Source organism: Triturus cristatus, chromosome 3_1 (genome assembly GCF_964204655.1).
Source record: "Triturus cristatus chromosome 3_1, aTriCri1.1, whole genome shotgun sequence".
Taxonomy (NCBI): Eukaryota; Metazoa; Chordata; class Amphibia; order Caudata; family Salamandridae; genus Triturus; species Triturus cristatus.
In genome coordinates this window covers 157,666,668-157,690,162 of record NC_140583.1, presented here as the reverse complement: position 1 = coordinate 157,690,162, position 23,495 = coordinate 157,666,668, and the positions used below count along the sequence as shown (strand labels likewise).

Sequence of the window (23,495 nt, the reverse complement as noted above, 5' to 3'; positions counted from 1 at the left end):
TCACTGCTCACTGCTGTGTACACCCTCCTTCCGTGCTGTTGGTTTGATCACATTTTGCTGAATTACGACTGTGGCCTGTGCAAAGAAGTGGTAAGGGCTTGTGTGTATAGTTCCCCCTGAATTAGTCAGAATTTCATTTTATCAATTGAGTAATGAGCAGACATAAAAACATATATTCAATTTGTTTTAATTTCTTGTGTTCAAACTATTTTATTAAAATTTGTTGATAAATATGGGAAGTCCATATCCATAAAAGCGCACCAAAAAAGTACATGCAAATTCAAATCAATATAATAACTGAGCTATAATGATTATACTTCAGGATAATATCAAGTATGAGTTAATAAAGTACCCATAAAACAGTTACTAGAATCATGTAATAAAAAAGAAAAAGTAAAAAAAGGAATAAATATAATCATCACTATAATAAATCTTAGTAGAGCTACTAAATTCAACCAATGTATCAATGCATGCAACATTTAATCATTATTAATAGGATTAATTGCCAGATGTATAGTTATATAATTATCAATTGGTTTCCAAAATAAATGATAATTTGGAGCATCATGGGTAACTCCTGATAAAGACAAATTGGCTTCTCTTCTGGTAAAAGTTATCCATGCCCCTACTACAGAAATTAAAAAGCTAGAAGTTTGCTGTTAAGAACTGACAATTTGGTGGAAAGTGAGGTTGACTTATTAATTAATACAGTGTATGAAACATTATCTGTGATGTTCAATATTTTAGACACAATATTCCAAAAGTTACTAAAAATATGTCATAAAGCATATGATCGTAACAAGCCTGTATTCAGAGTGCAATCCCAACAATTAGGTGAATTCAAATGTTTTGCATTAAATAGCCTTAAAGGAGTCCATGAATTCTATTCAACCAAGTTTTTCACCATATACCTTGAGATGATATCAAATCTAGCTCCGTATTCCAAAAAGAAGATAGAAAGTTGATATTGTCCCCGGGGTAATAATAATAATTTTTTTTAAACAGTGACACTGCGTGGAATGATGAAGCAATAGTTTGAATTTCCAATTCTAAATCAGAGGTAGCATTCATAGGAAAGTTATTTGGAAATGAGTCACATATTGAATTACATTAGAGTTCCTATTTATAAATATCTGACGACTGTAACTGAAATCTTTGGTGCAATTTATCTAAGGTTAAAAATGCATTATTATGATACAAATCTTTCAAAATACCAGCTTTAATCCACGAATACCAAAATGTTGAATGGTGAGCTAGTTTTAATATAGAATTATACCATGATGAGGAATTTTATGTAAACAACAGAAGAAATTGGAAAATTGAGTCAAAATCAGTAGAGTTAGTTATGGTGAGCAATGCAGGTAAAGGAAATTGTGATTTCAAACTATGTTCTATACGAAGGCATGAATGTGATGTAATAAACTCTGTATTCTGAAACCATAAAGTACTTTGTTTTAAAACTAATGCCTTTTCATAATCAAAAACATTTGTTAAATCAAAACAACCATTGCTCTTAGCCAATTTAATTTTTTTATGACATAAACAAGAAGATTTGTTATTCCATATAAATGTAGAAATAAATGTGGTCACATTTTTATAGAACTTAAGAGGAATTTGAATAGGTATCATAGAAAGAAGATGGACATTTTTCGGACCAATAACCACTTTGATAGCATCAATTTTTTCCCCACCAGGATATATGTAGCGCAATTTAAATTGTCCTTAATATGAGCCAGATACAATCACAATTTAAGGAAATCGATTGTTTTATGGTGTGTGAAAATAATATATCAAGGTATTTGAGTTTGTATTTCAACCACAATTTCTTTGTGTGGGAGCATATCCGGTGTACAATGAACATTTAAAGCAAAAAGTTATGTTTTATTAGTGTTTAGCGTATATCCTGAAATCTGAGAATAAGTGTTAACTACATTTAATAATGGAGGAATGGAAGATTCTGGATTAGAGATATTTAGAAGAACATCATCAGCATAAATTGACATTTTAATAGGAACATTATGTATAATGCGGCCTTCAATTTCCATGCAACCTTTAATGGCAATAGGTAAAGGTTTAATAGCAAGAAGGAAAATCAAATGTAATAAGGGGCAACCTTGTCTAGTACCTCTAAAAAGTAAAAATGTATTAGATATTTGACGTTTGGCAGATGGACCATAATATAGAGCTAAAATCATATGAATGAATGAGGTGCCAAAATTAAATGCATACAAGGTAAGGAAAAGATACTGCCAATTGACTTTATCAAAAACCTTTTCTGCATCTAATGCCAGAACACCAGCTAGTTGAGGTAATAATGATCTAGTTTCCATCACATGAAATATTAATCTTACATTATTCAGTCGGTTTTTCATAAAACCATATTGGTCAATATGCACAATAGTGGGAAGCATAGTGGCCAACCCAGTTGCAAGGACCTTTGTATAAAGTTTACAATCTTGAGTTACTTAAAGAACTGAGGTGATAATTTGAAACAATAGAGGGATCTTTATCAGGTTTCGGGAGGACTATAATCAAACCTTCAGTAAATAAACCAGAAATAAATCATGTACCAATAAAGTGAGTAAATATTTTGGGTAGCTTTAATGAAATAGTTTGAGAAAATTCAGTGGGTGTAACATCTGGATCTGGAGATTTAAGCATCCAATTTACCTCTAACTGACAGTGAAATTTTAGGCTAACCACACCTCTTTAAAATTATCAATATGTGATGTATCATTGGGAGGAGGTTTATTTTATAAAGTTGAATGGTAATTCATGAATTTATCACTATTTCTTTAAGGGATAAAGTATTTTGACCATTAGAATTGTGGATAGCTTTAACTTGATTTTTATCTTTGTTAATAAGAAGATAGTTGGCCAGATCTATTAGCATTAAAACAAAATTTAGCTTTGGTATTAGAAATTTGCGTGTCCGACATTTTACTTACTATAGAATTTAATTCATAACAAAATTTTTGCAATTGTATCATATATTTGATGGGATTCGATGTCATAAACACATGTTTGTGCATAGCTATTTTCTTAACTTACTCTTTAATTCTAGGGTTAAATAATTTATTATTATTTGTAACAGGTATTGACGCCCCTCTGACACATCCCCTAAATTCATTCCATCGATTAACAATTGATTTAGAACCTTCATGATAAAGAAAAATCACCTAGTATTGGCAATAACATTTGTGGCTTCTTTTTGTCATTAAAGACCACATTGGTATTCGTGCACCATCTCCCTTGAGATTGTTGAGACGAGTTAGGACATAAAATACATGAAATGAGTGCATGAACTGAACTATAAATATTCTGGATAGCAGGGTCAGAAAAGTAGGTATAAATTGATGGGATATTAATAAAAAATCAATTTAAGAATAGGCATTATCAGGATAACAAAAAGATTTCAAATTGTTTGTCCACTGGATGATGCAAAGGGCAAAGTTAAACCAATTTCAAAGTTCTAAAAAAGGATTTGAGAGTACAGTAAGCTTTTGGAGGATGATATTTGGTTTGGGAAGTTTGATCAAATAATGGATCACATACAAGCTTAAAGTCACCTCCAATAATAAGTGGAACATTATTCAATTCTAGCACTTCTGATGTAGAAAGAGACCAGAAATCCTGGTCATCATTCGTGGGACCATATAAATTAATCAAGTACAAAACTGTATTATCAATTTTGAATTTAACTATAAGAAAATGATCATTAGAATGAGAATATTTGTGTAATATTTGAAGATGCAGTTTTTTTTAAAACAGAATAGCAACTCCATTTTTTCTGTTGAGTGCAGGAGAAGAGATAATATTTCCAACCCATTTTTTGTTCATGTAAGATAAAACAGTATTATCTATGTGGGTCTCCTGAAGTAATCACATATTGACCTTATGTCTAGTAATAAGCAAAAAAGTTAGTACGTTTAACAGGGTGTCATAAACCTTTAATGTTAAAAGAAACAATTTAAATACCTTTATTACTAGACATCATCATAAAAGAGTGAAGACAGAGGAGAAGAAAGAATCAGGAAGGCTGAAAGAATGAAAAGTAGCTCTAATACAAACAGAGAGGAGAAAAGGAGATATGCAAACAAGCGCAAAAAAGACAACACAGAAACATAAATAGTACTCATGACTCGCACACACGCATGACAAGAATAACTGAACCTTAAATGCCCTTATAGAAAAGTCAGCTAATTGCGCTAGTTATAAGGAAATTTGAAACATAGTGCTTAAGTATCATTCTGATTTGTTTTCATGGAGAGCTGTGAATGTTGATCTAAGAAGACAAGAAGATCATCAAGATCCTGAAAGGACTTTGAGAAACTATCTTTACATATTTGCATTGTGGAGGGATCAAACTACTCATATTTGAACCATAACTTCTCAGTCCAAGATCATTCCAAGTTCAGCGAACTCTTTGCTGATTTTAACAGTTTCCTTGGCAAAATCTTGATGAATGAAAATGTTATTCCCATTGACCATTAAAGACGGAATTTCACTTGCTGCATTCTGTATCCGCACTAGGCTGATGATGACGCAGAACCTTAAATATCATTTGACAAGGTTTGTTCTGGCTTGGACTTTGATGGGAAGGAATTCTATGCACCTTGAAAATCTCAATTTTTTCAGGATATTTTGGACATAAAAGACCAGGCAATACATTTTCCAAATACAACCTACAATCATTACCTTCCACATCTTCAGGTAAATTAAAAAAGTTGATTATGATTTTCTAAGTCAAGTAATAATTTGCTCATTGGCACTATTGTTGCTGCAATGGGTATACGACTGTCTATTTGACTTTATTGTCCTGACTTTTTATTCCATTGTCAGATACTTTCATTGAAAGATTAGCCCTGTCTTTGTGTATATTTTTTAATTGCTGATGCAATAGTATCTGTGTTAGAGCAAATAGCTTGTATCTTATCAAGTAATATGGATAAAGAAGGTTCATTAAATTCCAAGCATTTTGGCTTAACCTGCGGAGTATATAGTTTACGTTCTCTATGCATCACATGAGTATTTTTTCCTTCCATAGTGAGAAATAAATAGTTTTAAAGTTAGGCGTAATAATAATTGAAGAATTAGGCAAGCAGAAGTAAAGACATTGCAATATGAAGCTCTGCAGCAGCTACAACCAACTGTGCGATTGTCTAGGCCTCTACCGGCCCTGTCCACAAAGTGACTCCGCCCTCCAGACCCGAAAACTCAGCAGTACCTGAATGGAAGCACTAATGAAATACTCGCCTGCCAAAGTCTCTTCAGAACCGCACCCAAAAGCTTCAAAAGTTATATTCCTGGAAAGCTCTGGTTTTAGCAAGCTTCAGCAGATGAAAACAAGCAGTAAGACTATCCCAATTCTGTTATTAAGTCCTAAATAAAGGACGGTCGCCGCAATGATTTAGTGGATGGAGGCTGTAGGGAAGTAGGATCTGACTGCATAGATACCCCGACTTTTTTCCTGGTGTTTTGCTGGTTTTTGGCTAGTCTGACTGGGATCCTGCTAATCAGAATTCCAGTCTATCTGCTTTCTCCTTAAAATGTTGTGCCATGTTCGTTGGTACACTCCAGATTGGATACGTTCCTAGTATATGGTACACATGTACCTGGGCGTAGGTACCCCAGAGTCCTCCCATGGGCTGAAGCATGTATTATGCCACCCATGAGAGGCCGTCCAAAATGGAACTACAGGTCTTCCATTGCAGCCTGTGCAAGCTGGTGCTTGCATCACTTACTTTAGATATAGGTTCACTATATCTATGGGTCGCTACACTTAAAACTTATAAGTCACCCCTATAGCAGGCCTTAACAATCCTGAAGTCAGGGTGCTGGGTTTTACGGGATAGGGTGCCCCTGCATGAGCAGAGCCCCTCCGCAGCCTTCGGAGACCATTCTCCTGGGTTGTCTGCGGGAGGTATGATTCTACCCTTCTGAAGCGAGCTTAGTCGGGTCACTGGTCTTTCCGGTGCCAGCCTTCTTGACCAGTTCAGCACAAAATGGATGCTGCCGACCAGAGACACATTTCTGCCCTCCTGCTGCTGAGCCAAGCTCGAGCAGAGGAAGGCAGCACAATAAGCATCCTGTCATAGGGAGGTGTGACCACCTCCCAGACAGGATTTAGTGTATTGGGGCGGGGTGGGTGCACTTCCAAAGTGCCTGAAAGTCTGCACCTGGGGCACATTTGGTGTCCCTGTGCATAGTCCAGCTGAAACCAGTTCTAGGAGTCGTTAGCTCCTGCTCTGACGCGAAACTGAACAAAGGACATGGGAGTAACCTCCTCTCTGTCCTGACCCTTCCCCTAGGAGGGTCCCCTGAATCTGTCCAACCCTCTCCCGTGGGTACATAAGGGCTTACCTGGCTGTGAGACTCTAGATTTTACGTGGGCAAGATTCTGCAACAAGAAACCACTGACCTTCGACCGTCTGAACACTCTAGACTTCGCTGGACTTCGACTTCGTTTCCCTCTCCGTCCAAAGCATTGTCTGTGACCTTGCACTATACAGGTTCTGTTCAGGAATGATTATCCCCAGCACACGTTAACAATCTTTTGAAGTTGAAATCATAGCATTTTGTGAGCAACGTTTGGAAACAGTTGAATACAAATTGATGTATTTTTTTCTTTTTTTCTTTTATTGTCAAGTTCTTCTGACAGCCTGACAGCCAACACGTGTTTCGTCGCTAATGGGCAATCTCCCGTGACTTTATCAAGGCTGTATAAAATAAACAAAACAAACAATGTACCACCTTACATAGTAATAGGTGTACATAAAGCTTATACCATAGTAATGTTTAAGAAGTGCCCAAAAGCAAACACAAGCAAATGGCGGAAATGACGTGGTAGGCCAAAATACCAAGGTAAAATTTGGGCTAAGTGACCCAAAAGACTATCCAAGCGATGGAAAAGAAAATCCCAAAATTAATATGGTGGATCCGTGATTTCACCGTGACACGATCGCATAGTAGGACTATATATATGAGAAAGGATTTTAGACGGTGCAGATGAAGATAGTGTCAAGTTTAGACAGCGTAAACCCTTAAGCCCAAAATTCAGTGATGAGAGTGCAGAAAGAAATTTGTCAATATAAATACCTCTGTCTTGCTTGACAGTGATCTAGAAATATGAGCAATGAAATTATACGAATGAAGGTCGTGCGTGGTAAGGTTGTGTGTGAGTTTGTGATGCCAAAATTATAAACATCAAAGACCTACTTGTATTGTGGTGATAATTCCAACCCACAATAAGGGGTTCTGTTCCCCGCGATGTCCCACTATTGTAAAAAGAGAAGACCAGGGGTCCAAATATGTCCCTGGAGATAGGATTCCGTGTATCCTGAAATTGATGTTGAATATGTGTATCAGAGATGTGTCACAGGACGCATTGCACATCAAAGCAAGCATCCAAACTCAAAAAATATGTGGGTCACCTAATCCAATTGTGTATGGCAAAATTTGCAAAGTATACTGTCCTATTCTGATCCCATGATGGATAACAAAAAAGGGGTGTATTACACAGCTAAACATTGTCAGTAGGTCATTACATATCTTGGATAGGTTCTGTGCAGGACCTGTGGAGCACTAAGGACAACTGAAGAATCTCCCTTGGGGTGAGGGAGTCACTCCCTTGCATTCTCAGGCACCATAACGCAACTGATTGGTCTGCTGATCCTGAGCTCCTGCGGATTCTGAAGGCTTCAGCAACACAGGAGGTGGATTCCGAAGTTCATTGAGATTGATCTGCCCTCTTACCAAGTTTGAGGCCAGTATCCCTCGTGGACCGCATAACCCGAACCCCTGTGCACCGCTTACTTTTGCAAGTGCATATGCTTGCTGGCAATTCCCGAGCTTGTGCATTGGATTTTGGGTAGTCCTGGCCCTGAGCAGTATTTCCACCAAAGAACTCCAGCCTCCTCACACCGAGTGCTCCGTGGGCTGGTACTTTGTGATCTTGCTTGAGGTCCCCCGGCAACTCATGGTCATTAGGCCTGTGGGTCCTCTTGAGGTTCATCCTGATTTCTATTGGGCTTTCCTAGTTGTTCGAGATGTGCCCTGACTCCCCATTGCTTGGTGAGTCCCCTGGACCTTGCTGGTCTACACCGTAACCTGCTTGACCTTCCTGCATGGGTTGCTGTTGCTAAGGCTTGTTAGTGCGCCAGCCGGACACTGACCCCTCAGCACTCGACATCCTTTGTGGGACAGCTCACATCTTTCTCCTGGTTGTCCTTGACATTTCCTTGACCTCATGGCTGCAGAGTCAAGCATCCCTTCTTTGCACCGGAAGCACCCGACATCGGTGGGCAATCGTCTACCGAGCCCCTGGTCACCATGACCCAGACTCTGTTGCCTCTGCTTTCAGGTTCCTTCCATCACAAATCCAACCTTGGATTCCTATGGACACATTCTTTATTCCCAGCAGCAGCTCTTCTTCACAGCCCTCCATTGAGAATGACGGCGGTTTCCGACATCACTCCAGGCCTATGACCCCGGCTCCTCTGGGATAGGTAACTCAGGTACTACAGTATCCACGGGTGGGGTGGCTCTACAACCTCCTAAGTTCCAAAGGGTTTTCTAAAAGTCCACCCAGAAGGGTCCTTAAACTTTAAAATTGTAACCCTGACTCCCCCATAGAATTGTACGGAGGCCGCGGTCGTTTTAACACTCTGCACCTGTCTGCCATGGGGTCCCTTTCTATGCACCTTGTGTGGTTCCTTGGGGTCCCAGCGATTCTATGTGATCTAGACACTGACTCGACTCCAGTCGTGGTTCTTATACCACTATTTTAGTATATGGTTTGGTCTCCCCCTGGAGCCCACTGTGTATTGTGCTACTTACAACTGTTTCTTTGCTAAAGTATTGTGTGCTTTGTGTTGTATCCTCGTGTAGAGGATACTAGAGAGTTTTTATAAATAAATACATATACTGTGTGGTTCTCCTTTCATTTAGGTAATACTAAAGGTGATATTCTGGTAAAACAAGCTGCTTTACATTCCTTCAAGATTAAGCCTGATGGCTGCTCTCCACATCTACCACTAGGAGAGCTTTCTAAAGGTTATCTTTGACCTCATATATCATAAGGGTCGTTTGGACGGGTGCAAGGTGCCCACTTTAATTAGTGGACAGCATATACCAGGCCAACTTCTCACAAGGGCCATCTTGATTTGTCCACTTGCACAGCTCCATTTGTCTTAATTTCTGTTTAAAGATGATGTGTATCCTCATTACCAATAGACAGGCATTGAAAACAGGTAAAGAAAACAATCCAAACCAGCATTTACCTCTTTTTTTGCATGATGCAGAATGCATCACATATAAAAAGTGGAAATAACAAGGAGAAAAAAAATCCTCCTTGTTATGCCATGCTCTGAAAGGCATATTGATGTGATACAATCCCAGGTTTGCAAACTTTTGTAAATCTGGAATTGTGTCATATGCATGGGTGGATGCACGGGAACGCCCATGCTTCATCCATAGAATACCTTCCAGGTGGAAATGTAACATGAAGCATTGCAAGTAGCTGCGTTGCATTACATTTCTTAATAAAGCCATGCAAGCCAGAGCAGATTGCTTAAGTGGCGTTGCAAATCTGAATTAAGGGATTGCACTGTCTTGTATCACCTTCCATGATGCAAGGACAACACAACTGCTTAATAAATTTGGCCCTGGGTGTACAAAAAACACTAAATGGAAATCATTTAGTTTTATTAAAGTTATGTTTTAATCTGAATATGTGAATTGAACATGTGTTAACCTCTTCTAAAAGGGGGTCAAAGAGGTTGAGGGATTAGACATATAAATTAACACATCTGCAAAGGCAGAAAATTTGATTTCCATGGAATTATATTTAATACAAGAGCTTAAGGGATTGGCTCATGGCAAAGGATTATTAAACCGTTCAGTGTGCGCGTCGGCCAACGGCAGTCGCAAGCACTACCTGGCTAGTGCTGCGCACGTCCGTTGGCCCGCCCACTCATTACAACTCCCGCCCCGCGGCGGAATTTGCGCGGCGATTAACAGCTTAATAAAGGGGATAAAGGGCATCTTTGGTTTGTTATTCACTCCATTTTAAAATGAGGAACAAAAAATATTATTGATATGAACACTAGTCCTATGATATGAATAGCTTAATCAAAGAAATAAAACAGGCCAAACCCATACCATTCAAGGGATTTGAACATAAAATGCCAATTTTGCCTATATTGTACAGACATACATTATTAAATAAATATGGTGGTAATTTTTACAGTAGGAAGCATATTCATCTGGCTTTGAGATAACAGTAATTAGAGCATGAATGAAAGAGGAACAAGGACTGGCTTCATATAAAAGGGAATAGTATAATTCTAATAAATTAGGTTCAAACATTGAGGGAAATCTGTCAATGAGTTCAACTGATGTACCATCAGGGCCTGAAGTTTTAATGTGCTGTAGGTACCTAATGGCCTGCAATATCTGATAAGCTCTAATATTTCCCCCCAAAACATTAAAATAGACTCCAGTAATATTCAGTTTAGGCAATTATAGAGACTAACTTGTCAAGATTTTGATCAGAAGGATTAGTATCATCTGAGTAAAGAAATTGGGGTATTAATTGAGAAGAGTGAGTACCTACCTTAAGTAATAACCACAATCATTGTCAGGCTGACGCCTCAGAGTCACATATTTAACCCATGCTTAAGCCTTTGGGAGAGGCTTAACTTAGAGGCAACACGTAAAATATTTATGCAGTGCCAAAACAGTAATAAAGTTGAAATGGAAAACAGTAAAAATCAAAAAACGAATTAGAAAACAGTACAATGTATTAAACAAAATGACACCAAAATAACAAAAATCCAATAAAGGGAACTGGGGACATGATTTTTTTAAGTAGAAATAGTGCCAAGAAGCATAAATTGCCAATCGTAGTCAACAGTTGCGGCAGAACAGGACATAGGTGGAATTTGATACAGACCATGATCATGCGTAGTTCAGATACAGCAATCAGGTTCAGCCTGGCAAAAGATTTAACCTTGTGACTTAAGCTCTTTATGTCCCAAACCACAACAGAAGTACACTTGTAAAAAAAACAGGACTTCAGGGGAAGCACTTAGATACTCTCAGGGTGGTAGGCAGAGGTCAAAAGAAGAGTATAGTCCAGGTGCAGTTGTCACTGGTCAGCTGGTCATTTCCATGGAAAATCAAAACATCAAAGGAGGGAGTGAAGAGGAAAAAGGTAGAATCGTCCTCCTCTTGATACTGCTATCCAACATAGGGATTCTACCATGTATTATGTGAATATATATGCACCCATGTGTATGCTGCTATTTTTATTTTTATTTGAAGTGTTTAGTCATACGTGAAAAATGGTGCAAAAGGATCAGAGCTCCTTCTCTGTGAGATGGTTAAAAATTCTCTGGCTAGTGGAACAATGACCTTGTAGGAGGTGACTCATTATAGTACACCATCTACACCTCCCCACTTTTACTATTCTCAGCCAGGGAAGACAATAAAGTATTTTCGTTCCACTAGCCAGAGAATTTTTAACCATCTCACATTTTCTTTTCACGATCCCACGCACTACACATACTCACCAATCATTGAATAAAGTGCTCCTGCGTCTACGTAAGTTGTAGCACGCCCCATCCCGTAAAGGGGCGGGAATACCCCAATGATGAAGCATGACACTGAATAAGCGTTAAGTGTGGGAGGGGTATTTTACAATTTTTTCAAACATTGCCCTTCTCACACATTGAGAGAAGGAGCTCTGATCCTTTTGCACCATTTTTCACGTATGACTAAACACTTTAAATAAAGATAAAAATAGCAGCATACACATGGGTGCATTTCCATGAAAAGCCACTTGTAGCTTTTTGTGTCCCTGTAACTTCCACAGGAAGTCAGTCTTATGACCATTGGAATCCACGTATTTGTCCTGTAAACAAGTGGGAGAAAAAGTCCAATCTTCTCGGCTCCTCTCAGGTCTCAGACAGCAGGAGGTTCAGTCCTTATCAAATTTTGCACAGGTCCCGGAGTATTCTGATGTGGGTGCCTGGAGATGCCACATGTACGCTTGGCACGAGCTAGTTGATGCAAATGACCCCTGGGGGCACTCTAACTAATGGGATAAAGATCCCCAGGGCTAACCTTTCCCACTTTGGAGATTTTCAAGTTAGTGGAAGACTTCACCCACATGAAACACGGTCTCTGAAAGCTGAGTGTGTGTTGGGTGTACTTTGGTAATCCTAGTGTCCTGCTACATGCAACCCTAAAATCCAGATTGAGGCAGCTTTGGAAACACAACGACTCAGTGACAGAGTTTTGGTATAACAAAAGATGACCATACAGTGATACACAAGAACTGCTTTGGCATCCTGCACCCCTCCTTGAAGTGCATCCCAAGTGTCATATGAAAAACTCCAGAAGGCCTATCAAGTAGGTTTTGACACTCCAGCTGTACTTGGCACGGTGATATCAGTAAGATGCCCACTGAGATTGCAGCCTGCCTGGCTGGGGGGACTACAAAAGGGCCCTGCCCAAATATCAGCGAACATGCTAGTGACACCAGAGGCCTCTTTGAAGTGCGACCTAAGTGTCATATGAAAAACAGTACAGACCTGTCAAGCAGGTTTTAACACTCCAGCCAGACTTGATACTGTGATGTCAAAAAGCTGCCCATTGTGATTGGGACCGGCCTGGCTGGAAGGGAACTAAGAAGGCTACAGGTGTGGGTGTTACCTACATTTGCTTATTACAAGCTAGGCTATTTGAAGTCAATAAAGTTCCTGGGCCCATCCCATAGGCTATCATGTCAAAAGTACAACAGCAAATCCCCACACTCAAGGTCTTTTGTCCCTGTCCTGGGAGAAGGTTCACAACCCATTCACACCTACTCAAATGCTAATTACTGATGGGAAAAATTGGGAGAGCAAAATGCAGATTATCTCCCAGAGATTTCAGGCAGGACAAAGGTAACTTTCTCAAAATACCTTTTCCTTCATAGTTATACAAATATCCTTTTTAACATTAAGGGCATTATTCCAATGTCGGACAGACTGAGCCAGTCCAAGATCAGTTAGGAACTGTAACTGAACAACCTCCTGCTGCTGGTAACAGACCTACAAGTAGGATGCAACCGAACCCTGTTCGGTCGCATGCCTATACCTTTCAATGAGAGCAGGCATTCTGAACGGATTGCATGCTTTCATTGAAAGAGCAGGAGTGCAGTTCATCCCCGCACCCCGGTGCATGCACCTCAAGGTGCCTGCCTCCGGGTGCAGGGATCAACAGGGGGCACCATAGGTGCCCCCTGGGCCACCATTCGGTGCCCACATACCCATGGGGGTACTGCTGGGGACCTCCAAAGACAGTTTACCACTGCCTTTTTGTGCTGGAAAGACCGGCACAAAAAAGCAGTGGGAAACTACCATCAGACTACCTCAGCTGGAAAGACCTGGCTGGGAGAGTACTGAATGGTTTCCGGGTGGTGGACGGGCTTTCCGAGCCTGTCGTTAGCCATCTGGAAAACCGAGTCGGATTACTTTCCACCTGAGTCCATCAGAATGGCTCAGTCAGTAAGGAATCCGAATGGCACATTCGATGGTTGGAGCCCTTCCTGCCCGCATCAGAATTGGCTCCTAAATAGGATTTTGAAAAACTGTTAAAAACACCTCTATTAATCATTTTCTAGATTCTTCCAAACTGAAATTACAGTTATTAGATGTAATAATGTATTACAGTGTTTTTCTATAGAGTAGCCAGCCTTACTGCACTGAAAGTATATTTTGGGCCATTATCGCATAATGGACACAAAATAAAGTAAACTTTTACAATTTCTACCTTTAAAATAGAATGCACCTTTCCTTATGGGTAATAAGGCCTACTTAGGAACAACTCAATAGTATCTAAAGGGAAGGCATTCACCTGTCAAAAAAGGTTTATTTTGACTGGTAGAATTGACTGGTAGAATTGGCAGTTTAAGGCTGCACTGTTAGGCTAGAATGTAGGCCTGCAGACAGGCTTGCTGGTCACTGCAGTGGGTGTCACAATGGGTGCTATACCAATGTCAACATGCTAAAGGGAGGGCACTCAAGCACTTTACCTCTCACTAGCAGGTGTAAAGTGCACAAAGTTCCATGCCGAACAAAATCAGACTCCAGCAAAGAGGCTAAAACTCCTTGGTAACGCTGCCGAAAGGGCAAATTAACAACAGCTTCTATGAAGATTATTAAAGATTTTGTGGCATATTCTGTGCTACTATAATACCCATCTGCAGGATCATGCATGCATAGCTGACAAGCTAACAAAAAATTGACTCACAGAGAAACTCCTGAGAATGCACCGCAGTATCAGATTTCTAGGACTATTCCTATTTGGAAAATGTAGTTATGAGTATTTTTTGCTAGGTTGAAAATCTGAATTAGTAAATTGAATGGAGCTATGCATTTGTACACATGGAGTCATCCCCCTCTCTGCTCATGTTCATTTCTCACCCTCTAATAGTCCTTTAATATACACGTTTGTGGGTTTGCACTGCGTTTTCCATGGCCATCCATCCCATCACCCTGTAACATTCCCATCCCTTCCTTTGTCCCTAAATGTATTACAATAGATGACTGTTAGCACACTTTGACTGTTAAAGATGTAATTAATTCTGATTCTGTGAATCACCATGTGGAATAATGAAGCATAAATAGTGCTTCCTGGCCGATTTGTTTTACGCTTGGAAACATGAACATGAATAAGTCACATTGTAATTCTAGTGTAAATGATTGTCAAACTGCTAAATGTAATAAGCTTGTACACATTTTCAAATGCTCCTTTACAGCTAGTTGTATTGCCTGCCCCCTCCCGCTCTCATACATTCATACATTTACTTACTCATTCACTCACTCAAAATAAGGACTCTAATGGCCTCCTATTATCAGGTAATGGCAATTCAATGCCCGCAAAGACATACAAGTAAAGTCAAAACTGGGCTGCATGAATCTGACAACTGATCCTGAGACAGTGAAGAACCGAAGTGAAACAATGAACTCCGAGCAGATGCCGCTCAGGCCCAGCAATGTCAATATTGTGAAATGCATTTAATACAGCAGCTTGCCGATTTATACTTGTGCTTCTGGAAAAAAATCGCTTTGAATCATCCAGTATCCTTCTCAAAACAATTTGGATATTTCGTTAAAAGTAAAAAACGATGAAACAATGAATATAGATGTATTCTGTCCCTACCTATTAGATTTGTCAGCCATAGCGCCAGGTCCTCCTTCATGGGTAAGAGGTCAGCTTCATGTCTACAAGCCAGCCACTGGCTGTACTGAGTCATGTCAGAGAGGCCGGGCCCGCCCCGCGCCGTGGGGCTCACAGGAGTGCACATCATCATGCACGTCTTGGCGTCTGTTAAAATAAAACAAATAAAATCGTGTTCTTTACATCCGGCATAATCATGCACAGTAATGTTTCTACAGGCTACAGTTTCAAACACAGGATATTGGCTCATGACAGCTCTACAAACATTACAAATGCACTGTCCTTTAATCCTTACACATTCGACTGAAGCAGGGGTGTCGGTGGGACTTTAAAAAAAAAACAATTATGAGTATGGATTTCTAATTATCAGCATTATTTAGAAGTTATTGTCTGGCTAGAGAGGGCTGGTTAATCTATGAGTCCTAGTGCAAGATGGAGTTACAATCACAAGTTAGTGTTCTTGGCGAGAAACATATTTAAGATATAAAATGAAGAAATGTGTGCTGTTCTGCAATTGCAGCCCACCTATCAAACCTGCCCAAGACTTTTACAGTTTTGTATCCACCAATCAGGAGCTATTTCATTAACATTGTATCAATTGAAAGGTTATGACCAGTCTTCACACTGAAGTGCACAATGACACTGATTCAGCTTATGCAGCATAAAATGCCAACCACAATAAAATACATCATTAGACAGCATAGGTGGAAATGTCAGACAATATAATCATGTGTTATTTAGGATCCCATGCATGTATGGTGATCAAATATAAAAATAGAACTTGAGCCACTACTAGTGGTTCAAGATAAGTGCAGACACTCCCACACAGGCACACAAACACAAACAGAAACACCCCGACAGTGAGTGAAGGAGACATGTTTACTTTCAAATACTTTGACTTATGATGTGCATTGGGTATATTTCCTATAGTTGTAATCCTTGGGGAATTTGTAGTGCAAGTATAAGTGCTAATGATGAACAAACATCTAGCCAAACGTAATCACACGTGATGTGTGATCCTTCGGTACAGATTCAATAAACTACAAAAATATTCAAATGATTCCTTTGACGTTACAAACAGCAAGATTAAAATCAACCATAATTGCACTATTGTGACTGAGACATAGGGCCTCATGTAGGTAGCATACCAGTTACCACTTCTAAAATACCGAACGATACCGAATCGGTATTTTAGAAGTGGTAACTGGTATGTAGGTAATGAGTCGGTATTTTTTACCGAATCGTTACTAGTCGGTAATTACCGAATCGGTATTTACCGATTCGGTAATGAGGCATACCTTCCCATTGATGGGAAGGTATGCCTCATTACCGAATCGGTAAATACCGATTCGGTAATGGGGGGAACACATACAAGGGTGGCAGGGTGTCACATTGACACCCTGTTGCACCCCTGATTCGGCCATGTGTGCACATGTGGCACACATACATGCCCTAAGGGCATGTATGTATGCCACATTGCACACTGCTACGCGCGTAAAAATGCATTTACACATACATTCATTATTTACCACCAACTATAAGTTGGTGGTAAATACCGACTCATAAACACACACACACACTCCCCCTACATCTCGATTTTGCTTTCGGAATTTACCGAATCGGTAAAATTACAGATTCGGAAAAGTTACCGATTCGGTAACATTACCGATTCGGTATTATTACCGAATCGGTAATTTTACCGATTCGGTAAATTCCGAAAGCAAAATATGTCCCCCTACATACCAATGGCCAAAATACCGGTCGGTAACGGTATAATTACCGAAAATCGGCCGTTACCGACCGGTATTTGGCTACCTACATGAGGCCCATAATGTGATCACCTTGTTTAACCATGCACGCACTGTTCACTGTGCTTTGCATGTTTCTTCTAATAGTTAGCCTTGAAGAAGTTCCTCGCCAGAAGCTAAACATGCATGGCTGGAAACAGATTTGTAACAATCACAACAAAATTATTTTGCCACAGGAAAGCACCTCTACCAGCATCTAAATCAACACAATGAAGTCACAATGAGGTCACGAGTGAGATTTGCGACGTTAAATGATGGATGCACAATAGAACTACATCGCATTTCATGAATTAAGAGTTTGATCATTTCTTTCAGTTAACTAACAGAGATGAAGGAACATAACTTAACAAATGCCTGGTTTCACTTCGTTCATTCTTCATGGAACAAACTTCACGAATTAATGTTGTCGAAATATGACAGGTTTGATTGATGAATGGCGCTTTGAGCTGACTTCTAAAGTGTTCACAAACATGCAACGTGCATTACTGGAACAGCAGCTTCAGAAATATTGCCACACACCGAGTGCAGCATAAGAAAAGTACAGCCAGCGAACAGACCTTACCTCCACGCTGCTCCTCTCCAAAAGAACAGCCTTTCCCTCTTCTGATATAACAAAGTTAAACCTCTGCAACAATTCCAGATACTGGCGATAAACAGTAGAGCTCTGTTAACTCCCTCTCTTAAACGTGACAAGACATCTCAGATTATCGGACGTATTGTGGAAGCGGAGAACTCTGCGCGGGGTGGTTGATAGTTTACAGGGCACCTAATGGCATATAACTGTTTCAACAAACTGCAGGGGAATGCCAGCCCCTTTTGCAGAGCAGAACAGTAAGGTTTTTATTCCTGTCTACAGTGGCGCATTTATTTTTTCAGCCGCTCAGCACAGCACAGTGGTTGTGTTTTGCCAGCAGTGCAATTCAAACCGCCATGCCCACAAGCAGGGCACAGAATGGCGGATTCAAGCACATTTCTGTACCTCTACAGAGTCTCTGTCATTGGTGCACTTGTTGCTGCCAGAGGTAGTATAATGTGTCACATCTGAGAGTAGGTAGGCTTTAAAAAAGAAGGGGCAGATTTATGAGCCCCTTGCGCCACTTTTGCGTCACTTTTAACATGGGAAAAGTGACGCAAAAGTGGCGCAAGGGGCTCATAAATCTGCCCCGAAGTGTTTTAGAGTCAACTGTAGTCTAATATCTTCTAATTGCATGAGTTATCAACATTCCTAAGAGAACCAAGATAAAATACGTGCAGTGCATTTGAAATGCGATATATTACTGCAGTATCGACATTAATTACCACAGCACTGCTGCTCCAGGGAGGGTAGGCAGTCAGCAGCGATGTTCTGCTAATATGTCCCAGTGCCACAATTCTCATTGGTCAGCCAGCAGCATTTTGAGAAATGTAACCTGCATATGTGCAGCACACTCATCATGGAAGCCTTCAGTTTGCGCCAGTAAGAGGTAGCAGGTTTTTATTATTACCCTAATCAATAGTACTCATTATCAATATCAAAACCATGATAGCCTATGTGGTTCACCATCATTCAAACATGTGAACATCTTATCAAAAAGACAAATGATCCAGATGTTCCAGGCTAATGAGCCATCAGACCTGATCTAAAAATCAGCACTTGTAACTCAATGTCCTCATTAGGAAAGTTAAAAAGTTGTACTATCTTTTAATACCTAAAATAGTGCTTGAAAACATGTGCACTGATTGCATAGTGGTCATTAGGAAATATTGAACCCAGCTATCTTGTGTAAAATGTTGGAAGCACATATACAGCGCATATCACGTGCACATCGCCTCCAATGAGCCTCTTTTAATGGGCTCATCAAGCGAATGCTATACACTGTGCCTATATTGTCACTGCGCATATATTCATCATCTTCTGCATGCTCTTCAACTTTGTGCATTGTACGCATTGGACACTGGCAGGCACTCTGCCCAGAGAATCGGCCATATGTCCCAGCCCCTCTTCGAAGGAAGGGCTGCCAATGTCCTTGCAGATCCGCATGTGTGGGAGGGACCATAGAGGTGCTTTCTGGGGGCGTAGCCACCTTGGCGGGGTTCTGTAAGCACCACTTAGCCATTTTGTTTCTAATGGTTACAAAGTACAACATTCTATTGGGCAGCAGATTTTTCAGCAACTGATGCCCAGAATGTAAGCACTGCTTCTATTTGACGATAGACAGATATGATGACTTAATTAGGAGGGGCGTGCTTACGCCTGTCCTACCATATACAGAGTCTAACGGACTAGAGAGGTCATTTAGGTCTTTACGCGCAGCTTCCACCCTTCTTGTGGAGGACCAGAAGACTATTATCAGTATTTTGGGAGAGTCTTTGGAGATGTCTCACAATCTGTGCCTACTTGGTGGGGCTGCGCCGCCTTGGGTGCATCCAGATTGCGGAAGATGTACTGAAGGCAGAACAGTTAGCCAGACAGTGGCATGATTTCTAAGCCTCATTTGGATTACTTTTTTTTTGTTTTATTGAAGGAAACTCCCAATACAGGAGTTTATTTCACTAAAACCAAAAAGAAATAGCCCTGATATTCATGAAGCTTTCTCCCTTCAAATGTTTGCACTGTGAACAGTTTTGATTTGGTGTATGTATTCCTCTCATTCTTTGACCTCAACACCGCGCTCATGATCAGGTATCTCACTAGGACCATAGATGTTCCACCTCTTTTGAATGACGCAAAATACATTTCCATGGGATTTCTCAGGAGGAGATCCAAAAATTATCAGGCGCTACAATCATGCACATTTATGGGACGACTGCACGAGGAGGGTCTCATCTGGTGAACTGTAAGATTAAGTGGTATGAGGCACATGTTAGAGAAGGAGAGAGAATGTGGTGAGGGAGTGACACAATCGAGGAAGAACATCATGCATCATTCATCTCATGAACTGTCCCCTACTCTGTGCTGAAAGCCTGGTTTAGACTTTGGCGGATGGGTCACTCTGTCACAAACGTGATGGATATCCAATCTGCTGTATTACAAATTATGTCCAATGGCACTTGTAATATGGCAGGTGGTATATATGTGCTGTGTTTGTGACAGAGGAACCCACCCGGCAAACTCTAAATAAGACCCAAAGATTGAAAAAATGTGGCCAGCATATGGTAAAATGCAAACACAATAAATAGAGATTTACATGATAGAATTTGATACTTTTTGTTTGAGAAGGTGGCCTGATATATGCTGTCCACTAGTTCTAGTGGGCACCTTGTATCAGTCCAAACAACCACTTATGGTGATAGGTTAAAGACAACATTATGTGAAAGCTATCCTAGTGGTAGCTATGGAGAGCAGCCTTCAGGCTAAGTCTTGAAGGAATGTAAAGCAGCTTATTTTACCAATCTATAATCTCTTGAATGATCAAATGAAAAGACAATCACACAAGGTATATATTCAAAATATATGTATTTAAGATAAATCACACCCCTCTAGTCTCTTTATGAGACTGGAGTTCGAAGTACTTCAGTTACAAGTGTTTAAGCATCAGTAAAAGCACAAATACACGTTTGGGCCCTAGGGGCATACCAAACCATATACTAAAATAGTGGTATAAGAACCACGACTGAGATAGGCAAGGTGCCTATCACCTCTAGAATCGCTGGGACCCCAAGGAACCACCCAAGGTAGGGACGTCGGGGACCCACGGGAGCCGTATGCAGTGTGGAAACACAACCGCGGGTTCCCATTACTTACTATGGGGAATGTCGCGGTTGGAATTTTAAAGATTAGGGACACTTCAAATCGAACTAGGACCAAACCCTTTTGGACTTAGACAGTTCTAGGGCTAGCACCCTTGAGAGTACCGGAGTACTGCAGTTACCTCACCCAGGGAAGCCGGGTGCATAGGTGCCTTTTGGTGTCGAGTTGTGTCGTCAATTCCAATGGAAGCCTGCAAAGAACTGCTGCTGCCGAGAAGAGGATGTAAGGAACCTGAAAGCAGAGGGGACAGAGTCTGGGTCACTTGCCAGTGCCCTAGGGCAGGATGGACCAATGCCCACAGATGTTGGGTGCTTCAGATGAGTTGTCGAGTGTCTTGGCTCTTCAGTCACGAGGTCCAGGAGGCGTCGATGAAGTCCACGAGCCGGATTCGAGCTGTCCTACGAAGTCTGTCGAGTGCTGTGATGTCGGCGACCAGAAAGGACCCATCAGGCCTTGGCAACGGCAAGTCTCAGGAAATCAGAGAAAGGACTGCGGTGCAGACCAGCAAGGTCTGATGGACTCACCCAGCAAGGGTAAGTAAGCACAAGTCTGGAGCAACCAGAAAAGCACAAGTAGAAGTGGAGTTGCCTTTGTGGGGACCTGCTAGCCAACGGGCTAGTGATCGCAAAGGAGCCTCGAGCGGTCGCACTTGGAGCTGGCCCACGGGTCACTCGTAGAGTGGAGGCCAACAACCTTCGGTGCAGGAGGTGCTCAAGGCTGGGGCTACTCGGAACCCAAAGCACAACTTTGAGGATGACCAGAAAGGTGTTGTTGCTGCAAAAGTTCACGGTGTCCAGGGGTCACGGTTCCACGTTACGCACGATAGCCATGGGCCTCAGCTTTGCTGTGGACTCAGGGTAGCCTCAGGAAGTCAGAAAATGCACCTCTGGTGATGAGGAGACTTCGGTGTCCGGCAGGATCTTCAGTAATGCAGACCGGTCAGTTGCTTCTTTGGTGCCCACCAAGCAGGGGAGTCACTCCTTGACCCCAAGGGAGATTTCTTCCGTCTTCTAGTCGTGATAGAAAGTCGAAGGTCCAGGATATATGTTTCAGAGGTTCATCCAGGGTAATCTAAAGTCCTAGGGACGGGGTTCCTATACTTATACTAAGTTTAGGGGATGGACTACCTGTAAGGCTCCACCTATGGGTTACACCCCTTCCACTTTGTCCAGTTTCACGCCAGAGCAGGGGCTGAGTGCTCCTGCAACCAGTTGAAACGGGCTATCCACAGGGACACCTTGTGTGCCCCAGGCAGTGTCTCAAAAGCATTCACTGAATTCACCCACCCTGCCCCAATACACATCAGCCTGTCTGGGGAGGTGGTTACACCTCCCTGTGACAGGAAACCTATTGTCCAGATCTCCCCTGCCGGAGTTTCCCCTAGCAGCAGGAGGCCAGACCCGTGTCTGTGGCAGTTGCATCCATTTTGTGATGCCAGGGCTTTGAAAGGATTTAACCGGGTTTAGTCAGTGTGAACATGTCTCTCCCTCTAGAAGGGTGGAATGCTACCCCCGCTGCCAAAACTGGCAGGGGGGGTAGTCCAAAGCGTTTGACACCAAACACGACATGTTTTGATGCAGCCATTCCAAAGTTGGCATTTACCGCGAGGTTATAATGCACTTATGAGTATATGGTATGGCTGTATCACAGAACAGGCATAAGGAAGTATTTCCGAATGCTGCAGAGGGGCTCAGCTCATGCTGGAGCACCCTCTCACATGAAACCAAGCACTCTGCCTTCAGGATTGTCAAGGCCTGCCATAGGAGTGGCTTATAGGTTTATATGTGTCTGTATAAGGTAGTGATATTGGTAACCTATACCACAGTAAGGGGTGCAAGCACACCCTTACCCAGGTTGCAGTAGCAGACCTGTGGTGTCATTTTGGAGTGCTTCCCAGGGGTGGCATAATACATGGTGCAGCCCCTGGTAGGCCTCTGAGGTACCTATGCCCTAGGTACATAGTATACCATATACTAGGGGCTTATAAGGCACTCCAGAATGCAATTAGATATGTACCTAATGTACATGGAAACCATTTTAGAGAGGAATCAGCTAGGCTGTGGTCTTGATTAGCAGGGCCACAGCCAGACTAAAGTCGAAAAACAGTGAAACACCAGCAAAAAGTGGGGGTACCCATGTGAAGCAGATCCTACTCTCCTACACATTTCATACCTGAAAAACTGTGAATATCAAGTTGTACTGGTTGACTGTACACTAGTGCTTGGAAATTGGCTTAAGAGTGTGACCTGTATTTTTGTCCCAACTTTAATTTTACGTTGCACAGTAAGAAACATATTTTAACAGAATGCTCCCATGGTACTGACAAGGCCTGCAACTTTAACTAGAGTATATATATTTTTAATTACAAAAGCACAGTAGAGAAATTACACCATGTGTGTGGCAAGAAGCCTTTACCACAGTATCTGCTGTTTTTAAGTAGGCAGAAAAAGGATAGATTAAACCCAGATCTGTTGACTACATTTGCATTGTTCAGCATTCCGTCCATCATTTGTTCTTTTGTTTTTAAATAGGTCAGCAAAAAAACTTTGAAATCCTACTACATATTCCCCAAACCGATTTTATACTAGGACAACTAGACCATGGTTTACCCTGGTATTGCAAAATAATAGGTTCATTATACAGGAAAATGAATGATGATAATATAGTATTAGGTGAAATTGACCCTTTTGAAAGATAAAGGTACATTGATTTCCAATCCCTAAAATGGA

At 41.1% G+C, this 23,495-nt stretch overlaps 1 protein-coding gene across 3 annotated transcripts in view; it reads right to left on the bottom strand.

Moving 5' to 3' along the window:
• Positions 1 to 23,495, bottom strand: part of GAS2 (growth arrest specific 2) — an 851,053-nt gene that overhangs the window by 689,167 nt on the left and 138,391 nt on the right. For 2 of the 3 annotated variants that reach the window (XM_085643619.1, XM_085643621.1), the window contains one exon: positions 15,211 to 15,375. In XM_085643619.1, coding sequence (XP_085499745.1) covers positions 15,211 to 15,375 — 165 coding nt within the window. Of the gene's footprint in view, positions 1 to 15,210; positions 15,376 to 17,598; positions 17,757 to 23,495 lie in introns of those variants that run through there. The other variant, XM_085643620.1, reaches the window with a different exon arrangement.